Genomic DNA, 24,903 nt, shown 5'->3' with positions numbered 1-24,903 from the left:
TTATCTAAAAATATCACTGTGAGCCTTCTTATATTTACTTTGCGTGCAAGTTACTTTCACTGGCAAACAATTTGCTGGCATTTTTTTTTCTCATTATTATGAATGTCGTTGCCAAGCTGCCAAACTTCAAGAAGAACTGCTAAAAGTTATCTACCTATTTTGTACACATCTTTCCCTCATCTGTCTACTACTCACTGCCACGTGCTTCTGTTGTGGTCGCGTCGACCGGTCTTGTGCGCTGTGCACGCTGTCATTACAAGTTGGTTCGTACTGCTGTTGTGTGCTGCGAGCCTCGATGGTACTTAATTTCCGCCCGACTTCGCACGTCTGTCATTCGGTACCGGCTTTGCTACACAGCTCCGAATGAGCGCGGCCATGGACGCCGTCTCCTGGCCCAAGATAGCCGTGCTCACAGCAGGCACTGTCGGATGCATTGCGCTCGGCGCGTACCAGTACGAAAAGAAGCTGCACAAATATGTCCAGCGCCTGTTTGGCAGCAAGATTGTTGTCTGCTCTTCCTTGGAAGAGTTCAAAGAGGTGGAAGAGCTTTTCCTGAGACTATGTCGCGAGTCCGGCCTCGTCGGCCTCGACTGCGAGTGGGTGAGCGTCGGCAAGCGGCGGCAAAATGTCGCCCTTCTCCAACTGGCTCCCAGCAGAGACTTCAGCGTGCTTCTCCGGATCTGCAAGATGTTCCCGGGCGCCGCCGGAGACATGCGGGAGCAGTGCCTTCACCACTTTCCGGATTCGCTTAGGGACTTGCTGGAAGACTCCTCTATCGTTAAGGTGGGAGTCGCAATCTGCGACGACGCCTGCAAGCTCTTCCAAGACTACGGCCTGAGCGTCCGCGGCTGCCTCGACCTGCGGCATGTGCTCAGCCTTTTTCCCGAACTCCGAGGCTATCCCGTGGCCGGGCTCAAAACTCAGGCCCGCGCGATCCTCGGCGTGCGTGCGGACAAGTCCAAAGTGCACGCGTGTAGCAACTGGGAGGCAGACACTCTCAGCGCTGCCCAGATCGACTACGCCGCCAGCGACGTCATCCTGTCGGTGCAGATCTTCGACCAGATCGTTCGAGATAGGCTGACGCTTGCCTCTTACAGACCGGGCTGGCACCGGAGGCTCAGGGCCCAGACCCTGGCCGCCTGCGAATGGCTCCTGGACGTCCCGTTCATCAGGGCGGAGAGGAGCTTGACGCCTGCCAAGTCTTGCGACTCGTCTCCGACGGCTGCCGGCGGGCTGCCGAAGAAGCTGGGCTGTTTCCGGTCGTACGTGACGCGCAAGACCCCGCTGTACGACAACTGCATCTTGCAGGTAGAGTCGCGCGATGAGTGGGCAGTTATCACCGTTGGACTCGTAACCCTTTCACGTGCATTCTGCAATCGCGGTACACCTGAGGAGTTTGGAGCTTCATCATTATCGTTCTCCCCCTCCCTTATCCCTCCATATCCATATCCCTCCAACTAGCCCTGTCCTAACCTCATCCACCCACCCGACTTTCTGCCACCCCCTGCTACGCTTGCCTTCCCGTGGAATCAGTTCCGTTGTCCTCAAGGGCCCATCGGTTATATTGGCTGCACATCAAATGCCCTGCAATTGCAGTGCACTAGGGAGTGAGGGGCTTGCTGTGCAGCTATTGCTGTTAGTGCTGCGCTTTGGGGAACTTGCGCTTAAATTTGCGGTGCCGATTTCAGCGCCATAACACAATGCCTAGCGAGAAGAGCAAGCAGTTTTGGGTAGTACTGGATAGATGGACGGATGGATGAATACAGCTGAACCCTTTAAATCGGGCGGTGGATCAAGCCACCTAACCATGTCTAGCCATGTCGAGGGACCCTACCTGGTGCTGGCTCCTTCCACCTCTCGAGACAACAGAAAGAATTTCGAAGTGTGCAGTAAAGGGCTGAGGGGACCTGGAAGAGCTCCAAGCCACGAATAATAAAGGCCACACGAGCCTTGCGGCCCTCGATTGTTGTAAAGCGGACCCCTCTTCCGAATCGGTCGCAAACGCCGGTGCCGTTGACACTGTGCATGGCTTTTCTTTAATTTTTCCTTTAACAACGATGGATGGATGGATACGGCTGAACCCTTTACATCGCGCGGTGGCTCAAGCCACCTAGCCATGTCTTGTGAAATTTTACTCTTGTCTTGCTTTTAGCCCCCAATCAGATAACCTTCGCTTGGTTACTTCTAACCTCTTAAAATCCACTTTCCCTTCACTATCCCTAAACCCCAATGCCTTGGGTAAGTCAGCCCCGCTGCTTTCCACTCTAGGGTGAAGCCCTTTACAGAAAAGTATCAAGTGTTCAGCCGTTTCCTCCTCCTCTCCGCACGCAATGCACAACGTGTCTATCTCGTGGTACCTGACTCTATACGCCTTAGTCCGCAAAACCCCAGTCCTGGCCTCAAATAACAGAGCTTCCCCTACAATTAGCATAGATATTTTCTTTGGCAATTTCCTGTTTAAAGGTTCGGTATGTTCCCAGTGCCGATTTCGTCAGCATCCCCGTTTTCCACAGTGCTCTCTCTGTTTCTTTAACCTTTTTCTTAACCGATAATTGCTGATTTGCCCCCTTACTGCTGTCCAGGTATTTGCTTGTCAATTTTCTAGTTCGCTTTCTCCATTTCGTGTCAACATTCTTTATATACAGGTATCTGAAAACTTTCCTAGCCCACTGCTTTTCCTCCATTTTTCTCAATTGTTCCTCAAATGCTATCTTACTGCTAGCTTCTCTGCTCTCGAAAGACGCCCATCCCATATCACCCTGTACCCCCTGATTTGGTGTATTGCCATGTGCTCCCAAAGCTAACCTCCCTACTCCCCGTTGCCTAATTTCCAGCCTTGCTTGAACATCTGGCCTCATACACAGGACCGCATTACCTAAGGTCAGGCTAGGGACCATCACCACTTTCCAGACCCCTCTTAGCACTTCATATCTATTGTAATTCCACAGTGCCCTATTTTTCATGACAGCTGCATTCCTACTAGCTTTATTCATTACATATTTTTCATGCTCTGTCAGATACTCAGCACTGTTATTTATCCTCACCCCAAGATACTTGTACTCATCCGCTACCTCTAGCATGAACTCCTGTATTCTATGCTCGCCGCCCTCTTCATTAAATATCATGACTGCAGATTTTTCCTTACTATACTTGAAGCCTAATCTATCTCCCTCTGTACTGCATATGTCTAACAACTTCTGCAGGTCTTCCTTGTTGTCAGCCATTATCACTATATCGTCTGCGTATGTTAGTCCCGGCAATGTCTGTTTAAGCCATTCCCCTTGCTTGAAAAGAGAAAGGTTGAAGCCTAGTCCGCTCCCCTCTACCTTGGTCTCCAACCCTTGCAGGTACAACATGAACAACAAAAGGGACAGAGGACATCCTTGCCTAAGCCCCCGCTGTATCTCTGCAGGCCCTGATACATTTTTTTCCCATTTTATGAGCACTCTGTTACCTTTATATATATCTTTTAAAAGATTAATTACTCCATCTTCCACATCCAATGTGCCCAGTATGTCCCACAAATACTCCTGAATAACATTGTCATAGGCTCCCCTAATATCCAGAAATACCAGCAATAGGGGCCTGTGTTCCTTTTCAGCAAGCTCTATACACTGCGTCAATGAAAACAGATTGTCCTGTCCAACCTCCTGTCAAAAAGTACTATTTGTACTTTTCCGCGCCACCTTCAGGCGCTTATTGGCGTGAGCCTCCGCGCTCTGTCAAAGGCGCACGTGCCGTGCGTCAGCTATCTGCGCTACGACGAGAGAAGCTAGGCAATGAATGCTGTCAGCCAAACGCGGGTATCTAATCGCGCAGAATGTGTTCTCGCGTTTGCAGCGGCCCAAGCGGCTGACAAAAGCAGCTTTGAGTCATCGAATGGAACAATTGCAGTGCCACCTTGGCAGCGCAGGCAGACATTGTGGGTACTTTTAAAAATGCACGAGGCATAGAGATGAAATGAATGTTGATACGGTTTTCCTGTAGCACTTTACTGGAACGCTTCACTACACACTGAAATTCTAGACTGAACTGCCCGGGTGGATTCATTTTTAAATCATTTTTGGGTAGCAGTGTTTGTGGTTTCAACCCTGACAAATGTTATTGACAAGCATCGAGTCTATATGTAGCTGTGCAGAGCTTGCCTGTCGTGTTTTCTTATTTCAGTAAAGCATATTTCATTATCTCATTATAGGCATACTGAAAACAATTATTTAAAATTTAGAAAGTACCAAGATTGCATTCTGATGACACGGTTGTCATAATGTGGTGATTATTCTAATTATTTATTAGCGCATGGCTGTTTTATGAGCAGGCACTAGGCTGCACCTAGTGCGCTCCAGGCTGTAATTCAAGAAGGGTTTTCTGGCAGACTAGCTGCTGCTTCTCGTTCATGAAACAAGAAACATGTACACACAGTGCACTCTGTATGTGTACATGTTTCTTGTATCTGTCGCCATTCTTTCACGCGGTTATAATCGTAATCCAGGTTGTAAGCCAGCAGATATGACATCATGTGCCTACTGGCAGCCGTGCTCAGTTGAGGTGTCCCCGTCTCACTTAGAGTAATAGCTCGAGCAGGCATTACGACTACAATGAGCAATCGTGCCAGAACCACCCGGTAAAGGTGTAAGTACGTGTCGTGCGGTGACAATCACCTATTTCAGTAACTCTCCATGGTTTTCCAGCATCCTTGCAGCATTCGCAAGGTATATCTGTGTAGCAGGTGTGCCCATAGACAGTACACACACGTTTTATGAGGTTGGATACTGCCAATACAGCTTCTAAATATTACCCCAAAGTTAACACACACTAACATTGGGAATGAATTTTTTCCACGCCTAAACAAAAAAAAGCTTGCTTGCAGGTTTTCAACCTGTCTGTAGTCTAGCATGTCTTTTTTATGTAAGCCAGGCTTCTGCTCCAGAGTAGCAGAAATGACGCCTGCTCCAACACTCGCAAGAATGCAGGCGTCTCAGAGTATGTGACAGACTAGCATTGCCTGCTGTTCTTAATGCGCACTGATCTTGTCCTCATTTATTTTGCATACAGAAAATAATATTTGCCTTCTTTTTTTTTAAGGCGCCTCAGGTGTTATCTTATTTGCGTTTTCTCGACAAAGCGGATGGCATGGCATCAAGGTTCAGGTGCTGCCTTGTCGGTGACATCCCGAGGCTCCACAGCAGCACAGAATTGCATCATAATCGCTGTAGGCCTGTGTACGTTGTGATGTCAGTGCACGTTAAAGAACCCTAGGTGTTCGAAATTTCCGGAGACCTTCATTACGGCATCCCTCATAGCCTGAGTCGCTTTGGGACGTTAAACCCCTCATAAAACAAACCATAATCGCTGTCCACAAAGTGGTTGGAGCAAAGGAAGTTCCTTCATGCATGCACCCATGTTAAGCATGATGATTGCACGGGAAGAATTCATATCCTGCACAGCTTCTGATCTTTCCCATAGGTGGCACTGCTTGTCTCTCTCAACACTACCTCTCATTTCCTTTTCCTTGTGCACAGTGTTGCCTTGGAATTGCGTTGTGCCACGTGCTTCATGCATCGAAGTAGAAAACCACGAGATGTGGAGCGAAGATCTTGAAGAATAGACATGGAGTAGCTGAACCGAACATAGTGTTCAATGAAACATGAGTGCATGAAATGCTCCCGTTCATTCCATAACGTGCCTGCAACTGGTAATGGCTTGACCAAAGCCGGTAGGATTGACTTTACACTGAGAATTGTTCGCAGCTGCTAGGTGTTGCGGTTTAACCTGTATATATGCCGAAACTTCCGAACTTTGAAAAATTTTGATATTTTTCGATTTTTAGCCATCGTACAGTGCAGGATACTAGGCAGATTCGCTACCTGTTGCACGTGCTAAAGCTTCAAACATTTGACATCGACTTTACAGACGCATTTCTCATTATGCGTGGTGGTTTCCTTATATGTTGGTGCGCAAAAATTGTGTTTCTTGCAGAATTACAGTGTAGTTGATGGGGCCGAATTTCAATAATGGCTCTCAGAGAAGACTGGTGGATCTTTCTGGAAGCACGCTATGCACAAAACCGAATCCATTCAACACAACCCTTGCATGGGAGAAGTTTAGACCCTCTTGAACCTATGCTAGAGGGAGCAAGCTTTTGCACAATAAGCTTGGTAAGAGTTACTGCGCAAGCAAGTGGTGTCCTACATGTTGGATGCTAGGCATATATGGGTTGAAGAAGTTTGGTGAAAATAATTTCCTTTTTGCTAATTTTTGTTTATAAATAGTTGCTTGTGCCACAGCTACTATTTGGGGCACAAATCATGGCAGCGAAGTTTTTCCTCTCTATTCCTTTAAAGAGGCTTGTCCGTCACTGGTTGCAATATTGCTCCAATATTTTTGTGAACAGTAGTTGTGGTCATGCTGGACTGACTGATCTTCTTTGGTAGCCTCTTTTATTTGTTAACTTACATCTGTGCAAACTTGCTTGGTAGATCTATATTATAAATAGATACTTTTAAATACAAATGCCGTGATACACCCTTACTACTAACAAAATGCCAGTAACGTCTTCTAGTTAGGTCAGTTGTTATGTCTGCCGAATGAAAACAAATGTGGGCTTCTCAGAACTGAGTTAATTTGGATCAGTTTCTTTAACTCTTGTAATCGGTTACCTTGGTTGGGCTTTCAGCCCAGATCAGTTTTCCCACTTGCTTACCTGCAGGCACCAGATGGGGAGCGACTGAGCAGCTGCAACTACAAGAAGGTCCAGTGGTACGTTGACAGAGGCCTCGGGACTATCGTGTCTCGCGATGATGAGCCACTCGCAGTGCAGCTGAACTTTGAGCCATCCAACAGGCCTGTGTTGGACAGCCAGTACTACACACAGAACAAAGACAACATTTGCGTGGTCTGCAGCTCGGCACAGTCCCTTGTCCGCAAGAATGTCGTTCCTCACGAGTACAGGTGAGCAGCTTGCGAGAGGCTAAATGGGTCGCGGCTACACTCGCACCTACTTTAACTTTTTGGTAGCAAATAAGAAGGTTCGCACTGCAAAGCCTTAGAAAACGGGGCTATAGCCACTGGTAATGGGGGCTAGCCATAATGGGACTATCGGAACTGACAATCATTTCTGTTGGTATTGATGTGTCTTTGGTGATGTATGCTAATGGCTCCAAAAAGAGAATATGAATGCAGTCTCTTATCCTGGCTTTCTGTGCTGGTAAATATGCTTCAATGGACAGGTCGTCAGTGGGCATCCTGTCATTTGTTGTTTCTGATGTTCTTAGGACAGTTTCTTGCTGCCAATGGATGCGTTTTTTAGAGGAGCACTACTCTGTGTTATCATCACAGCATGCACATTCATTCGGATATCACAGGATCCAGAGAAAATGTCCAAATTTACCAAATCTCAAATCACTGTAGGGAGTACGAATATCGAATTGCTGTAGGAGACGGGGGTGGATAAAAAAATTCGCATGACGGTTACGACTGTGTAACGTGAGATTCAGCGATAGCTGTTAGGCGTTTAGTCACGTGACCACTGGTGTAGTGGTCACGTGATGCACACCTACACTGGCAGGGGGCTGTCACAAAGGGAGCCGCCCGTGGGCTTATGGGACCCAGGTTGACCGTGATATAAGGTGAGTGCGTTAATGGTATCCACCCAGTTACGCCAATGGTGACGACGGCAACGAGAAAGCAAGGGACGCCGCCTGTTCGAATTAGCCGGAGTGCTGCGAAATTCGTTCAAGTTAACAAGAGTTTCATTCCATAGATTGATACATAAGTTAGATGGGCCGAAAAGAGGTGTCTAATTATGTAGTTTTCTGAATTAATGGGAGTCCACTGAACGACGTTTTGATGTATGCTGAGAAATGGCATGAATGAGTGAGCTAGTAATTAATATAATAGTCATGTTTATTTTCGCCACTGAATACAGAGGAGCGAAAATAGGTGGCTGGAGAAAAAATCGGCAGCCACAATCACTTGTATGCTTTACTTTTACTTCTGTGATACTTAGGCAGGCATTTGTGGCTAAAGTTTCACAGCTTATTTCAGTGCAAATTTTTAATAAAAGGAAATCAACAAGTTGTTTTTTTATTTTTATTTTCTAGGAAGTACTTCCCAGACATAATGAAGAACCACATCTCGCATGACATCCTGCTGCTGTGCCTCCGCTGTCACCAGATCAGCAACCTCAGGGACGCTGCTCTTCGCAAAGCACTGGCCGAGGAGTGCAATGCGCCCATAGAGTGTGGCGACGTCGGCAAAGCGAGAGAAGACAGCTTGCTGCGGAAAGTGCGTTCGGCTGGCCGTGCATTGTTGAACGCTCGAAGTTCACTTCCAGAGGTCAGAGTGGCACGTCTTGAGAATGTCCTCAAGGAGCACTTCAACGTCACAGAGGTCACCGACGACATCATTCGGACAGCGTCAGACATCGACACAAAGGTTTACAATGACGACTTCGTTCCGCATGGTCAGAGAGTTGTCGAACATTTCAAGAAGACAATCGGGCTGGCCAACTTCGAGATGCGGTGGAGGCAACACTTTCTGGACTCGATGCAGCCCCAGTACATGCCACCATTGTGGTCTGTGGACCACCACCGTGAGGTGTTGGCGCTAAAGTTTGCTCAGGGTAGGGCAAAGGATGTGACGCTCTCGGAGATTGGCATCAGCCAAGAGCTTGTGGACACTGTTTTGAAGAAACTCAAAGTTTCGCCAGAAGATTTGACTAAAAAACAGTGACGGCAGTGTATGCCATTCTGTGCAGATTCCTGTGAACATGAAGAGGGTCCACTGTGATGTTTTTATTTCTTCGGGTGTGGATAAACTGAATGCCACGTATTGCCTCTGTCTTTTCTATCGAATTTACCCTTTGTACGGCAGTGGGACATGCGTGTCCCACTTGCTTCAAGTGCCGGCAAACAGAAAATGGTGCACCTTCGTATCATATTTTTGTGTGCTGAATACTACCGAGCTATCAAACAAATCATTCAGTGGATCTTTATCTTTTGCTAATAGGCCTCTTAAGTGTTTTTTTCTACAAACGGGGGTGTACAGTTCGAGACCCATCTTGACAGGAAAAAATAAAATGGAGAAATTATTTAAGTTCTGAGTCAACTGCCTCAGATACTTCTTGAAGTAATTTTCAGTTCTAATGCAAGCTGTCTTGTATATCCAAAAGTTAAAAGTACGTACCGTACATGAGGCCTACAACTGGCATACCAAATGGCCTACAACCAAGTCCTTCTAAGCTACTGTATATGAGGTATTTTTACAGAGTAATTGGTACAACTGCGCACCGTTCTTTTCTAAACCAGTGGCTAAAACGGCTTGAAAGTGATGCATTAAATTCCAGGAGTCATTGAGTGCAGTTTTACTATTTTTATGCATGTGAGACACGCACAGAACTTGTGCATTATAAATAGTTAAATGGCTAGTTCAAGACCTTTAATGCAGTGTGCACTGCTGCTTTGTTAGCTTTTGCCAAGCTTCTCTATCTGCATTAGTACAATTTTGTGCAAGCAGTTATCATACTTGTGCAAGCTGCAAGCAGTGATAACTGAGAATCGCAGGGCGTTTTGCCAAAACAACTGGTGGCTTGGTGGTTACCGCATTTGGCTGCCAAGGCCAAGGCCACAGAAACAAATCCCAGCTGCATTTCAATGAAGATAAAATGCAAAAGATGCCCACGTGTGGTGCAATATCGGTGCACATCAACCGCCTAACCGACACTTTTTCTTTGTGTGTCAGAACTGGTGCCAAAATGGTCATTTAGTACCAGTGCTGTCATCTGTGACAGAAAACACACAAGCTGGGCTCGGCAGCCAGATATGACAGGCAGCTAGGGCAGCTTATGACAAACCTGGCTCTTCCAAGTCCACAAGGTGGTTAAGAACCCCAGGTGGTCGAAATTAATCGGGAGCCCTCCACTGTGTCACGTCTGAAAACATGTACAGCTTAGGGACATTTAACTGCACATAACATACCATACCGGTATGCTGTGGTACACGCTACCAATCAGTCTTCCTTCCAAAATTTAATGGCTGACTTCTCGTAGGCACGGCTGCTACTACATGTAGACATGCTTGCAGGTGGTAAGTCCTGCATGCAGGATACAAGATGTGGGTATTTTTTCATTTTACCTCTATGAAAATTTGGCTTCTTGACCAGGAACTTATGATGAGCAGCTGAAGCTAACATTGAACAATAAACGAGGCTCTTGTTAAAGTGAATTCTGCGAGAAGCTGCAAATTCTATAGCAGTAGCTAGCTGATAGATGATACCAGGGGCTGAATTATGGAACAATAAGATCACAAACCTATTGCAAACGGATCAGTTAGCTCCGCTGCTGTTGGTAGATATGCCCACCAGTCTACGCAGACCAATAGGAGCGGTGCTTTTTGACTGTTTTGAGATTGTGATCTTTCTGTAATTTGGCCCCAGATTTGAACAGGAACATTTTTATCACTATGCTGCCCCATGTTTTGTTGTTTTGTGTTGTCTTGAAGTCCACACTTATGCTGTTTCAAAGAATTTTTGCAGCATTAGTTCTAAAATTGTGCACCTCAGGTTTTGGGGAGTGTGGAAGCTGTCATAACCTATTTTCATGACTTGCTTACGTTGTGGTTCATTGAACGACCTGGCAACATCACCGAACTGCTGAGACAGTGTTGGGTGCATTACTTGGCTGCTTTAATTGTTTTGCATAATCCAAACAAATCATGGCATTCTCAGGTTTCAGCTCGTGAAGACATTTTGTTGTGGTCCAAAGGTCGAGCTAGATAGTGCCATAAAGAAGTTTGAGAGCCCTTCTCAAGATGTGCATTTCCATGGTTGCGTGGTATGAACAGGTCACTGTTCCAATGCTGCTCTATAGACTGATGTGAATTCTGCCATTCCATTGCTTCTACAGATGCTATTGGTACTTACAACCCAACTTTGGCTGAAAGCCAGGTTGTGCATCTTTCAAGTCTGTTTTATTTGGCTTCAGCACTCCAGAGAGTGCGAAACTAACTTTTGCATTTGCTTTTTCAGTGCCACATATATGCCCTAAACTTTCTTTGTTCATTCCTAGTTCAGCACAAATTTGTGTAAAGTGCAGCTGAAATGTGGTAAGACAGCAATTATGTGCGAATATTCAATATTTCGAATAGTTTGCGAGTAGCGTTTTACTACACAATTCAATTCACACCTTAACATCGCAGCATATCCAAACGGCGATCTGTAGGCACAGTAAATCGTTCTACTCGCATAAGTTAACATGCTATTTCCTCATAAAATCAACGTCCAGCACGCGACAAAACTGTGCACACGGCTCAGTCTTGCATGAAACCACCGTGCTAAGGCCCATCGAGAACCACTGTGCGCTCATGGGTCAGAAAACAGAACAGCAGCATACAGCGATGCTTCATTGCGGCATGCCACGATCGATGCAGTCAACGACTAGTGTGAGCATGCTGGCAACGAAAGCTAATCGGCACCAACTATCCTGTTGTTTTCGATGACTGCGATAAGAAACGCTGCGTGCAGGCCCTAGAGAATATAGTGGAACGGGCAAGCTGTGTTCCGCGTGGGCTGCTGCTGTGTTACCCAGCGACTGCTTTCATCCTTCACAATTTCCATCTATTAAAATTAAAAAACTGCGTACCTTTGGCCAAGAATTTGACAACTGAGAATTTTACATTCTTACCCCTTTTATGTGGTTTTGCATTTTCCGGTGTCAGCAGCTGAGGAGAGCTCCATAAGCAGCAGTTCGCAGATTGTATGGCTGCAACAAACACGTGCAGCAGTTTTGGTTGCAGAGGCGATTTTCTTGTGCCTGATCGGCAGCCAGATGTCCCACTCTGGCACTACGCTATTTAGTTGCATAATGAACACACCTCCTACTTAGGCTTTCAAAAACTAGATAGACTTTCCCCCAAATAATCACTTTTTTTTTACATGCAGCCTGCTAGTGATGACAGTGAATGCTAGATGATAATGATGGAAAACATTTATTTGGTCTAAAAATTCAGGGGGCCACTTTGTTGACCTAAAGTGCGGTGAGGCGGAAGCCTTTAGCACAGTGTAGCTCCCTGTTTCGCTGATGTGTGGTGAAGATGTTGATTAAAGACTACACAACTGTTCGCTTCACGACACTTTCACCGACGTTCATTAGCACGCTTGGTTGCTGGAGACATAAGAGAGCGTTTAGGCGGCATCCTTCAAGATTGGCATTCAGGAGGCATCTGGCAAGATTACCAGGGGGCACCCCTCTCGAATCCTAGTGGCACCACTCAATGATGTCACACGCATGTGCAGTAGGCTGAAGCACACATGCATTGTCTGCTGGCACCTTGCGCATGCGCAGTGCATTATCGTGTAGCGCAGCAGCGCCACCTGCACCCTGGAAGAAGAAATAAAGTGAACATAGCCTGCGATGAGGTCCGAAAGGGGGAGCAACGGTCACAAACTCAAACCTGGAAACAATTAAGGGCTTCCGCGGCTTCTTTCACTCCCGTGGTGCAACCCGTAGGGTATAAAAAAGGGCAGTCGGGAGCGACTGGAGGCGGTCAGTCCCCGGGCTGCACGGAAGCATTGGCCTTACCCCTCTCTTCCCGAGCTTGCCGTGGACCGTCGGAGTCAGCGTTGCGGTACTGGTGCCCACGAGAAGCCCTCACTGATCCGATGGTTCCCGGTCGAGGCAGTGTAGATATCCCTTACTCGGACCCGCGGACTTAGCGTTGAGGCACCGGTTGAACACCGGAAGCCCTCGTTACTTCCACGGCCCCACGATCTAGGCAGTGTAGATATCCCTTACTCGGACCGTGGACTTAGCGTTGCGGCACCGGTTGAACACCGGAAGCCCTCGTTACTTCCACGGCCCCCCCGATCAGCTCCCCTAATCGTTCACGGCAGCGTCCCGCTGCGTTAGTATTTTATACCCCTGCTGTCGGACCCTCAAGCAAGGTGTTGGAATTAATCGCCAAACCCCCCGGTTCGGTTCTCTGAATTCTACGACTTTCCGTCGCAACCAAGGGTGTTCCCATCCTACTCACGACAATCGTATACAGAGTTCCCAGTTACGACATACTGTCCCAACCACTAGTATTACTAATTTATTAATTAACCAACTATTTACTAATTAACTAACCACTATTTAACTAAGTATAGTTAGTGTATTATATATATAGCTACGACATACAATATCACTTTTCGCCTTAATAAAGGGAAGCTTGCCCCATCCGGGAGGGGCCTCAGTCCAGGACTCCTGCAGCGGCTGCCCGCAGACACCCTATTCAAAATGCCAGATCAGCTACGCTGTACAATAAAAAGTAGCCGAATGTCGACATTACTACATGGCAAACAGTTGATAAGAACAAATAAGAACCAAAGGTTTCTTTGCACGATCTGCTAATAGCAACTTGTGGTTGCACTTCGCACCGAATACCAAGAGCTGTACTAGATTGAATTCTGGTTGTGCTCTCTAGTTACGAGCCGCTGAAAGAGTTACAAGGGCGAGCTTAAATAAAAGTTGTTCACTATGCCCTCAAGCACAGAAACCATGCTGAAGAGAGCTTTTTTCGCATATAAAACGAGTTTAGGGTGTATTCTACCAGCCTACATTTAGAGCGAAAGCTCTACTTGTCCCGTACCAAGCTGAAGGTCATGTGGCTAAGAAATTTGACCTTCAAACCAGGAGGAGCGAAGGCTTGGCGCTGACATCATGCCATGCGACTCACCACGCCTTGCCACAGCTGCGAGCATTGAGCCGATGGCACCCGCTTGCCTCGCAACCATCGAATCATGCGACTCGCTGCGCCACGCCACAGCTGCGTATGTGGAACTGACGTCACTCTTGCAACTGCAGGAAATCGCACGACCTGCTATTCGCTATATAAAAGCATGTGGTATGTGCTTATCTTAACAGAGCTTTCGCTTATCTTACTAGCTACAGCCGGGCTGAACCACAGCCAATTTTTTTTTGTCCCTTATTATGGCTTCAAATTTCTTAATTTTTTACCTCACTTAATGAGCGCGCTCCAAAAATTTTAATTGTTCCAGGAAAAAGGGCTTTCATCATGCGAACAAATACAATTTGCTGTACAAAACTGCTTCTTGCAGGTAGAGCCGTTTGTGGGTCATATAAATGGTATGCAGCTGGGCGTCACAGGGCAACGGTACAGCGAGCCAATGGCGAGGCCTACTCTGTCCCATTGATTTTCGATACAGCTGCAGAGCGCCAAGGGGCTGTCTAGGTTCAACACCTCTAGAGTGCCTCAGTGATTGATGGGACTCTAAGTAAATAAATTTAAACTGCGAGAACCAGCACTGCAAACTCGTGCACCACTACCACATAACTTTCTCAAACTAGTACAGCCAAAGAGAAGAGGCCTACCAAATGGTGGGTCTGGTACCACTTTCTCTCACGTGCACACTTCACCAGAACGAATCAACCTACCAAAAATAAGAAAAAAAGTCATGGCACGTGTACCACAACTGCAGGCAGGTGAATTCAGAGCAACAGTGCACCTAGCCTAGCAACCTGACCCGAGAACACCACTTCAAAGCAGGGCATATAGAACTTCCCAGCACCAATATCACTATACTAAATCATGCACAGTGACTGCAGAACAATTACTCGAACAATTACTGCGAAGCTGTGTCAGCTCCTGAACTAGTGCCAAACAAACAGGGTTTTGGCCAAGAGAGTTACACAAAAGGACGAGATTGGCCTCAGTCAAAACGTTCTATTACATATATCCCGTTTGCTGCTCTGCACAAAGAGAGGAGTAGCAACAAACGATGATGAAGCTTTGCTCAAACGAGACAACACACCAAGTGCAAGGGTTATTAAGCAAACCACTTTATTCCTCCACGCCCTGACCTGTTCCAGGTCAGGCTTCGGCTATCACCACATTGTCCTCGCCTCCCGAAGAAGCCGAACCAGCCTCGGCCTCTTCGTCATCATCATCCCCGTCGATCTCGGCGTTCTCCTGTTCCAGGCGATCCAACTGCTTGGCAAGTTCCAGCTCGTCTGTCTCAGTCACCACCTTGGGCTGTGCAGCAGGAAAGGGGGGGCACATTAGCGGAATTCTAGCTCTACAATCAATGCACTTGTCAAGCACCTGCAGTAAACTTTACTGCATGCATTTGTGAATAAGAAAGAGCTCTTTCAATTAACTGCTACACTCAATAATTAGCCATTTTCCATTTAGTGCAATTGTATTTGGCGGTTTTTTAGACAAAAAAAAAAGCTTTTTCACTCTGCCATTCAGTACACAATGCCAACAGACTTGCCTGAACTGCACAACTACACCAAATCAGCAGGGGTGAGTGCAGAGAGAACTTTTTGCATTACATGCAGAATTTTCATATGACTGCAGCCACTTACCACTGTTATGATTACAAGACCAAGGTCATGAAATAGCAGTACTGCTGTATCAAAAGATATGTGACGACCTAGTTTCTGGCACTCATTTAGTATATCCAACTTTGCAGATGGGCTTAAAAGGCATTTAATTTGAATGGGTCCAAAGACGTTAAGTCAACACACTCCAAAATCTAGTTGTAGTGCAGCATTACATTTGTTCTTGATGCCCTAACTCCGACGTGAACAAATGACAGCGTCACATAATTGTTTCAGACATTGGACGATCTGCATGCAGTCAATTCTTGTGCTAACCAAATCAGCCAAAGCAGAAGAACCTGCACCAACATGATGTAAACTTGCTAATGCATGTCTCGCATAGGCAGTTGATCCTGGGTATATCGAACATGAAGAGGATGTGAAATAATTTGGCATATGTTGAGAATCTGATATATAGAGTATGGTAAAGTGGTAAAGATAAGCTTATCTGTAACCTAGAAGCTTGAATATTGTGAACCCATGCTATCGGTACACTTCCTTTCAGCAATGTGCCGCCCGCTGGCGTACAGGAACATAGCACCCAGCCACGAATGAAAGTGCACCGCTCGCTAGTGTCATAGTGGACGGCGCTTTGGAACTAGTCATCGCCTATCACAACAGATCTAATCTTGTTACTGTACACTATAAACTCAATATGTCATTAGAATCATGGCACGGTTGACTTCCGCAGCGCCTTCAGCAGCAAAGCGGGCCATGCGAGAAAAGCCGCATGCCTCCGGTCAACTCGGTTGGCTTCATCGCGCGACAACCGGTGCACGGAATGCTTTACTGAACGGGAGTTCGATAAACACAAACAATACTACTATACCTTTGCATGCAATTTTAAAGGGAATATTTGGACAGTTCGATAACAGCAATAATTCAACATATCTGCGATCGACCATAACGAAATAGCAATGACAATGAAAATGATTCGCAGATACGATGATAGGGCACTGAAGGGCAATTTCAGTTTTTCCAGGCAATCCATGGACATAACAAAGCCCACTCTCAAAAGTTAATTCTTCAATTTTACATAGGGAGACCACGACGAACCCCCCCTTTTTACAACAGAAGTCCAAGACATGCATGGTTCAAATGTGACCGCCTCCTCCAGGAGCGACTCATTAACCTGCCTCTGACATAAAGCACAAGTAAACAGCACTAGATTCCACGTGACCAGCACTAGATTCCACGTGAAAATGTTAAATATTTGCCCATCTTGGTCATCAGCAAACTGCACTGGCTACAACAGATAGGGATGCCGGTGGCTCAGCGAAGACAACTCTGGGGCCTCTATCCAGACCTGCACTTCTCTTTATTTTTTAAGATTTCTCTCCCTCCTGGCATTGATACTTTACTTGTAGCCACCAGGGCATATAACAATAACTCGACGCCTGCTGCACCTTCAAAACTTGCTCACGATGAGTCTAAAGTGTACTCCCCTTTCCTTTGGAGCAAGCACAGCGCTCAACAATGCAGCATTATTTCTGCAACACAGCAGGTCAGTGAAATATAATGACAGACACAGGAAAACAAGGTGAAGGTTTCAACAAAAGATCCCGTAAAGGTGGGCCAGGGGTCCTCAAAACAAATACACATGCGAGGCATGCAAAGCAGTGGCATGAACTCACTGCGCTCTGCACAGTGAAGACGCCTCCCGCCTTGCGAATGGTCTCTTCGATCCTGGCTATCGCATTGTTGAGTGCCTCCAGGCCCTCCGTCCGGTCCATGGTGGTTGTGGTCATTACATAGACTGGTGGGGCAATCAGGTTGATCTGCAGAGGAAAGAAGTGCATGCCCCAATACCCTTGCTCAGTTCCTTACCCAGAACAACTGCAAAAAGACCGCAATGCAGTTTTATGCCCAAGTCCAGTACCCCCAAAAACAGCAACACCAGCAATATGAACGCAAGAAAAAAAACACAGCCAAGTTCACAGCGCAAAATGTTGCCTGTGGAGTATTTTCAGAGGTATAGACTAGTGAGTGGGCTGGTTCACGACTTCGTGAAACAAAGCACACGAGACGGTGCACAGGACGAAAGCATCATGTCAGTTTCTTCTGTCCTGCATACTGTTTCGTGCGCTTTGTTTTAAGGAGTGCATTTTTCACCCGCTGCAACCTTTTGTTTTCCACAAGCTTGCTAAGAAGCAATGACCTCCGCTAAGAAAGCGGGGCTGTGGCTTTTAATGTTACATTTTAGAGTCCCGCATTTTTGCTGCTTTTAACGTCGCAAGGGCTGGGAACTAGTCTGCAAAACAGTTTTGGCAGTCATTCATCCTTTTCTGATCCTTGGGTGCAGCAAGGCTTTGAAATTCTACTGAGCATAACGAAATATGTCACTGCACGTATCCAGCGCAAGTAGGCAATTTGAGCTGAATTTGTCCGATAAGAGCATAGTGACATAGTGCATGCTCTACGGCAGGTAACCTCACCTCAATGAAACAACGAAGCACCTCCACAATGTGACCTAGTACATATCGCTAACCAGCAAGGCCAGTGGATAAAAGCAGAACTTAAAAATGGGTCTGGTGAGCTCACCTTGATGGGCATGTCCTCAGTGGACAGAGCCATGCCTTCCCGCAAGGCATCCTTCACGGCATCGATGCCTTCGTACTCGTAGCAAGACACCTCGATATCTGGCAATGGAAAAAAAAAAAGGGTGAAAAGTGATGAGCAAGGACGTTCAAATACATTTTGCCACGGCACCAGGCAAGCCCCAAATTTTAGTACATTTGAAAAAAGAAACGAAGGATTGCTGTGCAGTTTACACTGTTGGCCACAATGGATACCCAAATGGAATACTGCAGACAAATCTAGACTGCTAGTGTTCTTTAATATGAGTGCACATCTCAATACACTTTCTCTCTCTCCCTTTTTAGTGTTACCTCCATTAAAATCCAGCCACTGCAGCCAGGGATCAAACCTGCAAACGCAGCAAAAAGCTGTAGCTGCTGAGATTTTTCTCACAGCAGTGCACCTCCTATAGAAGTGGCAAGCTGATCAACCAGTCGTTCAAGGAGAAGCGTAAGCACAGCACAACCTCGCTGGTATGCTCCTAGTTCATGCACTCCAAATTGTAGAAATATGCCCCGTAGAATTCCTCCATTTTTATCCGAGCTACGATGTCTGATATTTCAACAAATTCTGGTCACACAATATGTTTTGCAACCAACTGCCATGGCGGCTTGTCTGAAGCGTGTAAATGTAAAAAAAAAAGAACCCGTTTGCTAACATACAAGTGGGTTATCCTTCGTGAGGGTGATATATCCGAGAAGTACAAAGATGAATTTATGTACAGGCAGGGCGCGCCTTTGGAACGCAGCATGAGGAGCACGAGCACTGCAATAGTCAGCAGCCGCGATGGCTTCCTCGCAGTGCTTAGATGCAAAGAGGGCAAAGCATTCGAAAATGACACGGATAAGATTTCAGCTACATTCTCCACTGCCACTGACGGACCGGATGTCTTGCGAAGTTCCTTCCGTGCTCAAGACAACGCAGATGTGGACTGAATTTGATCAGCACTACAAAAAAGCTGTTCACACCTTGGGCCAAGAAATGCTAACCAATAATTTTATGCAAATTTTCAATACGCCTTAGCACCTCATTCGACAGCTGCATTTTTCAAAATTAGGTGGTTTGAGTCGCTTGTTCTTTCTTGCAATTTTTGGGGGTTAAAAACGCATCAAGGAGGTGTTACCATACACTTTGAAGTGGGCTCACCTGCCCTGATCTTGACTGCCTGGGGTGTCAGCCTGTGCTTGATGTTGGTCAAGAGCACTTCCTTCGTGTTGGGGTCGATGTTGCATTCGTCCAAGACCGACACATCTCTGCCAGTGAGAAAAGACAAACTTGTTCGAGCAACTATTTCCCATGCACCCAAGCATGGGACAATACAGCACAGCCACACATAATGGATGTTTTGCCAAATTTTTGCCATCTACTGCCATAAACGGAACAGACAACCACCGAATTCACGGCAACCAGCAGACTATGAGCTGAAACTCTCATAAGAAGGTGTAGCTACAGGGGGAAACGTTGAGCAGAGTAGACTGGCTGATGATAAAGATAGAACAACAAATGAGCATTCTGGTGTCAATGCAACTCTCCAAACAGATTTCTACCACCTGATGATGACGGGTCAATGTTGCCAAGATTTGTTTTTGTCACTTGTATAGTCAGCCAACTGTGAGTCGCCATGCTGAGACTTGCAAGAAAGAGTACAGATGTTTTCCACCAAAAGCACTCACGTGACAGCAAGCTTGAAGACGTCATACGCCGCTGTGGGCTTCTTGAACTTGTCGTCGAAGTACCAGGCAGTTTTCCTACACAGCTCTTCCAGCTGCTCATCGGTTTCGTACTTCAGGGTTTCGCCCACGTGCCGCAAGATACTGTTCACCTGCGCAAAGCGCGAGCAACAATGCGAGTGAAATCAACCTCAAACTCTGCCGCGTCACAAAAAAAAAAAAAAAACGGGGAGGGGGGGGCTTCACAAGAATGTTGCCGGTACTTACAGCCCTACCCCTGGCGAACTTCTCTTCACACTTTGTGATGTCTTCGGGAGACACTCTCCGTTTGGACAAGTCAATGTAACCTGTAAATTTGTAAGGTTACTTGCAATCAACTATAAAGAACACACTGATAAACAAACTTCACACAAAACACCCAGAAACAAAGAGCACATGTGCATGACGCACATGTTAACGACAGTATTACGGCTCCCGTCCTGCAGAAAATCTGGCGTAGTCGGTGTCATCAGCGAAACATTCGGACTGTGCCAACTGCCCACCGGATTGTGACCAAACTGCCATAGTGGCAGGTGGCAGTTAAATTGATCACTAGGTCGCGAGAGGTTGCTCGAAGAAAGCAACTTGGATCTCACAAGCCTCACCGGCAGCTGTGCTTGAAACAGCTACCTGCAGGGGCAGTGACACACCACTTAAACACTGCACCCATGTGCCAGGAGCGGTACGAGGACTGGTGATCTATGAATGACCATGGAGAATGAAGTGGACAATGACCGTGTGTGAGAAGTGATAAACAAAGAGGACCCCAGGCTGCTGAAGGGACCCATTAGCGTCATTACGTCTTATCATTAATGCGGAGCTTAAGTGTCCCCTTAAGTTTTTTATTACGATGTGCACTAATAAAAGTACCCGCTCTGATGCTAGCAAATACTGCATTGTCCAGAAGTCACAGAACAAAGAAATTTCATTGCTGCATTTCAATATGTGATACAGTAACTAGGTGAAAATCTCCAATTAGCATCATTCTGCGGACCCAGCCTGAATGCACACTATGGAAGCTTAAGATGAGCAACACAAACAGCATGCCCACTGGTTTTGTGTCTCGATATCATGCTTTTAGGGATTCCAAGTTTGCTTTCCAAGTGTCTTCTTAACCGAGGCCTATTCCACTATGAAGTTACCTATAAATACACAGGACTAACAGTGTTCCTGTTTTGAGCTGACCAATTCTGCTTCGCACTGCTGTCTGCTAGCCATCATGGTTAGCACATTTGGCACAGTGACCACCTGGCGAAAATGTGGTCCCTGATTCGTATTCTTGACTAGGATGAATTCTTAATTATGAAGATGCAAGAAACCATTCTTTCATAGCTATACGGTAGCATTCATGTGAATGGTAACTGCACAAAATCTCCACCCCCTTTCCACACAAGGCACGTTTCCCGTTATTCAAGACAATTTTGTTTTCCGCACTAAAAGAAAGTGGCTCGAGAGACTACAGAACAAAAGTGTTGCACAAATTTGTTTTCAGGCAACGATTGCAAATCACGAAGCATCTGCTACACCACTGAATCACATTTATCCCTGCAGCTAACTAAAAACAATTTACAATAAACTCCCCAACAGGCACAGTTATGAGACGCAGATGCACTGCCCTGGTCAGCAGCATAGGAGGTACTTGCAAGCAGCTCAACATCGCAAAGCATGTATTATTCAAAAAACAGCAATAAATATAGTGTGCATAAAACCCACAGCTTTAAGGCACTGCTTCAGCAATTCAACGGTGCACCAGGACAGCGTGCATCAAAACAGTCAAAGAAGAATTATCACACCACTAGTTGGGAATTTATGAGCTAAGAGGACAGTAAGACCACTAGTGTTCTGAAGGTGCCCTGAAAAGCATTGTTGCTGGCAATGAGAAACACCCACGCTTTCCGTTAGCCTGTGCCTCGAAAGATACCACCCTGCTTCTCAAAGAGTTAGTGTCTGGTTGCTCCGGTTAACAGTAATCCCGCTCTCGCTACTATGCTCGGAAGGGCTACCAGAGGCAGTGAGGATTAAAGGCAGGTTCACAGGGGCGAGTTGCGGAGGTCGCGTGACAGGTTTAAATTGATTTGCTACGCTCCCTCGCCGCTTTTCTGGTGCTTCGGAAACCTAACTGCCCGAAATCGGTCGTGCAATGGTTTCGACTCGCCAGAGTAAATCTGCCTTAAGCTAGGCACTGGCCTGTGATGGTGATGCCAGAGCACTTGTGAAAAAAAGGTGAAGGGCATACTCCTATGCTTTGTATGAAAGCGCTACATGCTGCGTAGGAATGTGTAAGTAGAGGCTGAGAGAGGTGCAATCTACCGTCTTAAAGCGCTAAATGGCTTTTTTTTTTCAAGTTCACTCTCCTCATTCAAAAACCCTTCCCACTTCACGCCGTCCTCTCCCTTCACCAGGTCTTCATCCTTGAAGTGAAGACCCTATTTAAACTCTGCCAATGATCAATGCTTTGCCCAGATGAAGATGAGTCCTTTTGTCAGAAAACGTTAGCAAGCACCCCGAGGCTTCCCCTCCCTTGTTCGCTTTGTGTTGTCAAGAAACCCATCTACCTAGCCTCCCTCTACCATGGACTCCTTTAGGTAAGGTTTCATAAATATACGCGAGATTTCGAGCCTTAATCTGATATTTAATGTTGCTCTATTGTGCAATAAGGATATTTAACATTTCAAATGTTTGGATTAAATACAAGTTTAAATTTATAACACCAAAAGCATTTTTCTTTTGGTGGAACTCCCCATGTTCACATCAACAAAGTGAAGTGTGGCACAATGCAATCACATTTAGTTCTCTTCTAGAGGGCTGCTAAAAGCCGGTGTAACCGAACCTTGTCTATGCACATAACCATGAACAGTTTTTCCCCTCTTCAAAACTAGCACCACTGTTGTAATGGCAAAATATTACAAAAGTCATCGTATGCGGTGTTTAACGTCCCGAGTATGAAAATGTGTTATGAGAAACGACCACAGATTTCAACCCCCTGGGGCTATAAAAAGCTTCCACATAGCTGATGCTGCATCGGCTGAGCAAGCCTTTATTCACATCACGAAAGGCTGGTACCGTTCGACCAAAAATTGGAGGATGCTTAAGCTTCTTCTTTAAGAGTGAGACGCGACAGCCTGTGGCAGCGTTGCCGAGGAGTACACGGAAAGCTATGGCCCGCTCGGCGTGATGCCGTTGGACAATTTAAGGAAAGGACGCCTGTCTCACATACCTCAGGGGACACCTGATCCGAACCACCATAAGGGAAGGAAAATGAAATGAACAATTGCTTTGAAGGAACAGAGTGTCTAGCATTCCGTCCAGACGGAACATTTGCTGTTGTTGTTGTTGTTGTTGACCTCACACAATGGCACATACCCACAAGGGGGATTGGCCATAACCAGGCGGTGGCTATTTAAATGACCAGTTGCATGTGGCAAGCATGGGATGACCTACCAAAATTTGGATCGCACAGTTTTCGTAGCCGAGGAGGTTGCAGGAGGTTAGGGGGGCATACAAAGTAAAATTTAGGCAAAGAAGGGGTAGGGATTACTATAAGTGGTTGTAAAAACCGAAATACAGAAGCTGATAATGGGAGGGGCAGGACGAAAGATCATGAAGGTAGACGTTTTGATTCCAGTAGATAATTTTGAACGGCAGAGCAAACATTCCCATTGGTATGGCCAAGCATAGAAGCGCCAAGAGACAGAACAACCACAGAAGACAGGCGCAAACTGAGATTCTGTATTGGAACTTCTAATAGTCGCCTCCTAATCGATGAGTAACGACGGCAAAAAAGAAGAAAGTGCTCTATTGTTTCCGGCTCCGCACAATACGGACACAATGGGGTTGGGTAGGTTTGCGATGGGTTAGGCTGGGTTGGGTTAGGTTACGTTCCGTCTGGACAGAACTCTGGGGCAAATTGGAGTTCCGTCTGGACGGAACTCTAGCCACAGCCTTGAAGGAAAGGAAATGACGCCTGTCTCGCATTTCTCGCTGGACACCCGGATCGCGCCGTAAGGGAAGAAAAATCGATCGATCGATCCATCAATCAATCCATCCTCAACGCTGTCGCGTTAAAATCCCTTCCCTTACGGCGCGGTTCAGGTGTCCGCCGAGATGCGCCATTTTTCGCTCACGGCCAAAGACGCCGAAGACACCGGCTTCTCTGCGACACGAGCTCCTTAACGCTGTCGCGTTAAAATACGCGAACGAGCACCCACATACATAGAGCACTCGTGAGCCGTAAACCCAGCACGGAAAGGTGTACCTGGGGTCTCGCTGCATCCCTAAAGCGGGAAGAGGTTGTCCCGAAAACGGACACTGCGTCGCGGAATGGGGGGGCCGTACCTTTGTCCTTGTCCACCCTGATGACGACGACGCACTCGCTGCGGCCAACGCGGATGAGCTTGTTGATGGAACGGATACGACGCCGAGACAACTCGGAGAGCAGGATCATGCCTTCGATGTCGTTGTACTCCAGCAGACGCACGTAGGCGCCCATCTCGGCGATCTGCCGGACGTTGACCATGACCACATCTTCGGGCTCCGGGTATTTTTGCGAGTAGAACCGACACGAGAGCGGCATGGCGGATGTTTCACTGGAAGCAAAACGCTACTCTTGCAGTCCCTTATGACAGGACAAAGAAAAGCAGCGATCTCACAATATTCGACAGAAGCACGAGGATAGGAATGACGTACTACACGACAACCGGCGATATGATTTGAACTAGACAACGGGACTGCTCAGCAGTGAGTTGAATCATACGGCTTTGCTCTTGATAAGGGAAGCTGGTAATTTAAATGCATGAAAGAAAGGTGCGTTAGTTATAAAATAAAGCAGTTAATATTCAGGAAGGCGCCCGAGGGCCGGCCCAATTTCCCACATGCCTTGACAACTGCATTGACGACGCCGGCAGCTGCGGCGCGATTGAACAGAATTTGCTCTTCTAGAGACGAAGCAAAGCAGCCGCATCTTCGGCACTTCACTTACGCTGGGTCGTCTTATGCAATCCAGGGCTCTAAACCACGAGGAAACGTAGCACAGACACCAAAAAATCAGTCAAACCAACATGTGGCACCGGTTAGAGCAGCGCTCATGGATCGTAGAAAATAACAAAACAAAACGGAAGTAAAAAGACCAAGCCGCAGTTTGGTAACGATAAAAAGTGCTTTTATTCGCTCATTTTATTTGCCCTAGTAAGTTGTAAAAATTATAATGCACAAACAAAAATTGCTTTCATAACTTATGTAATA

The 24,903-nt window shown here is 46.5% G+C and overlaps 2 protein-coding genes across 2 annotated transcripts; one reads left to right on the top strand and one right to left on the bottom strand.

The window, feature by feature from the left end:
- Positions 1-77: 77 nt before the first annotated feature.
- Positions 78-8,829, top strand: Exd2 (Exonuclease 3'-5' domain-containing 2). Its single transcript, XM_077640540.1, has 3 exons — positions 78-1,308; positions 6,707-6,948; positions 8,100-8,829. Exons 1-3 carry the CDS (start codon positions 364-366, stop codon positions 8,728-8,730), a joined length of 1,818 nt encoding a protein of 605 aa, XP_077496666.1. The 5' UTR covers positions 78-363; the 3' UTR covers positions 8,731-8,829.
- A 5,980-nt stretch (positions 8,830-14,809) lies between these two features.
- Positions 14,810-24,769, bottom strand: eIF2alpha (eukaryotic translation initiation factor 2 subunit alpha). Its single transcript, XM_077640535.1, has 8 exons — positions 24,641-24,769; positions 23,998-24,248; positions 19,891-19,970; positions 19,627-19,775; positions 19,100-19,206; positions 17,918-18,015; positions 17,011-17,154; positions 14,810-15,026 (listed from the first exon to the last, which is right to left on the bottom strand). Exons 2-8 carry the CDS (start codon positions 24,233-24,235, stop codon positions 14,865-14,867), a joined length of 978 nt encoding a protein of 325 aa, XP_077496661.1. The 5' UTR covers positions 24,236-24,248; positions 24,641-24,769; the 3' UTR covers positions 14,810-14,864.
- Positions 24,770-24,903: the final 134 nt, after the last annotated feature.

The sequence above is a fragment of the Amblyomma americanum genome, chromosome 10, assembly GCF_052857255.1.
Source record: "Amblyomma americanum isolate KBUSLIRL-KWMA chromosome 10, ASM5285725v1, whole genome shotgun sequence".
Classification (NCBI taxonomy): domain Eukaryota; kingdom Metazoa; phylum Arthropoda; class Arachnida; order Ixodida; family Ixodidae; genus Amblyomma; species Amblyomma americanum.
This window is presented reverse-complemented; position numbering and strand designations above follow the sequence as displayed.

Coding starts and splice junctions, on each gene's coding strand:
- Exd2 (XM_077640540.1), top strand. CDS start 364: ATGAGCGCGGCCATGGACGCCGTCTCCTGGCCCAAGATAGCCGTGCTC. Junction 1,309..6,706: donor ACGACAACTGCATCTTGCAG/GTAGAGTCGCGC, acceptor GCTTACCTGCAG/GCACCAGATGGGGAGCGACT. Junction 6,949..8,099: donor GTCGTTCCTCACGAGTACAG/GTGAGCAGCTTG, acceptor TTTATTTTCTAG/GAAGTACTTCCCAGACATAA.
- eIF2alpha (XM_077640535.1), bottom strand. CDS start 24,235: ATGCCGCTCTCGTGTCGGTTCTACTCGCAAAAATACCCGGAGCCCGAA. Junction 19,207..19,626: donor GTCTTCAAGCTTGCTGTCAC/GTGAGTGCTTTT, acceptor TCTCACTGGCAG/AGATGTGTCGGTCTTGGACG. Junction 15,027..17,010: donor TCTTCACTGTGCAGAGCGCA/GTGAGTTCATGC, acceptor CCTGCTGCACAG/CCCAAGGTGGTGACTGAGAC.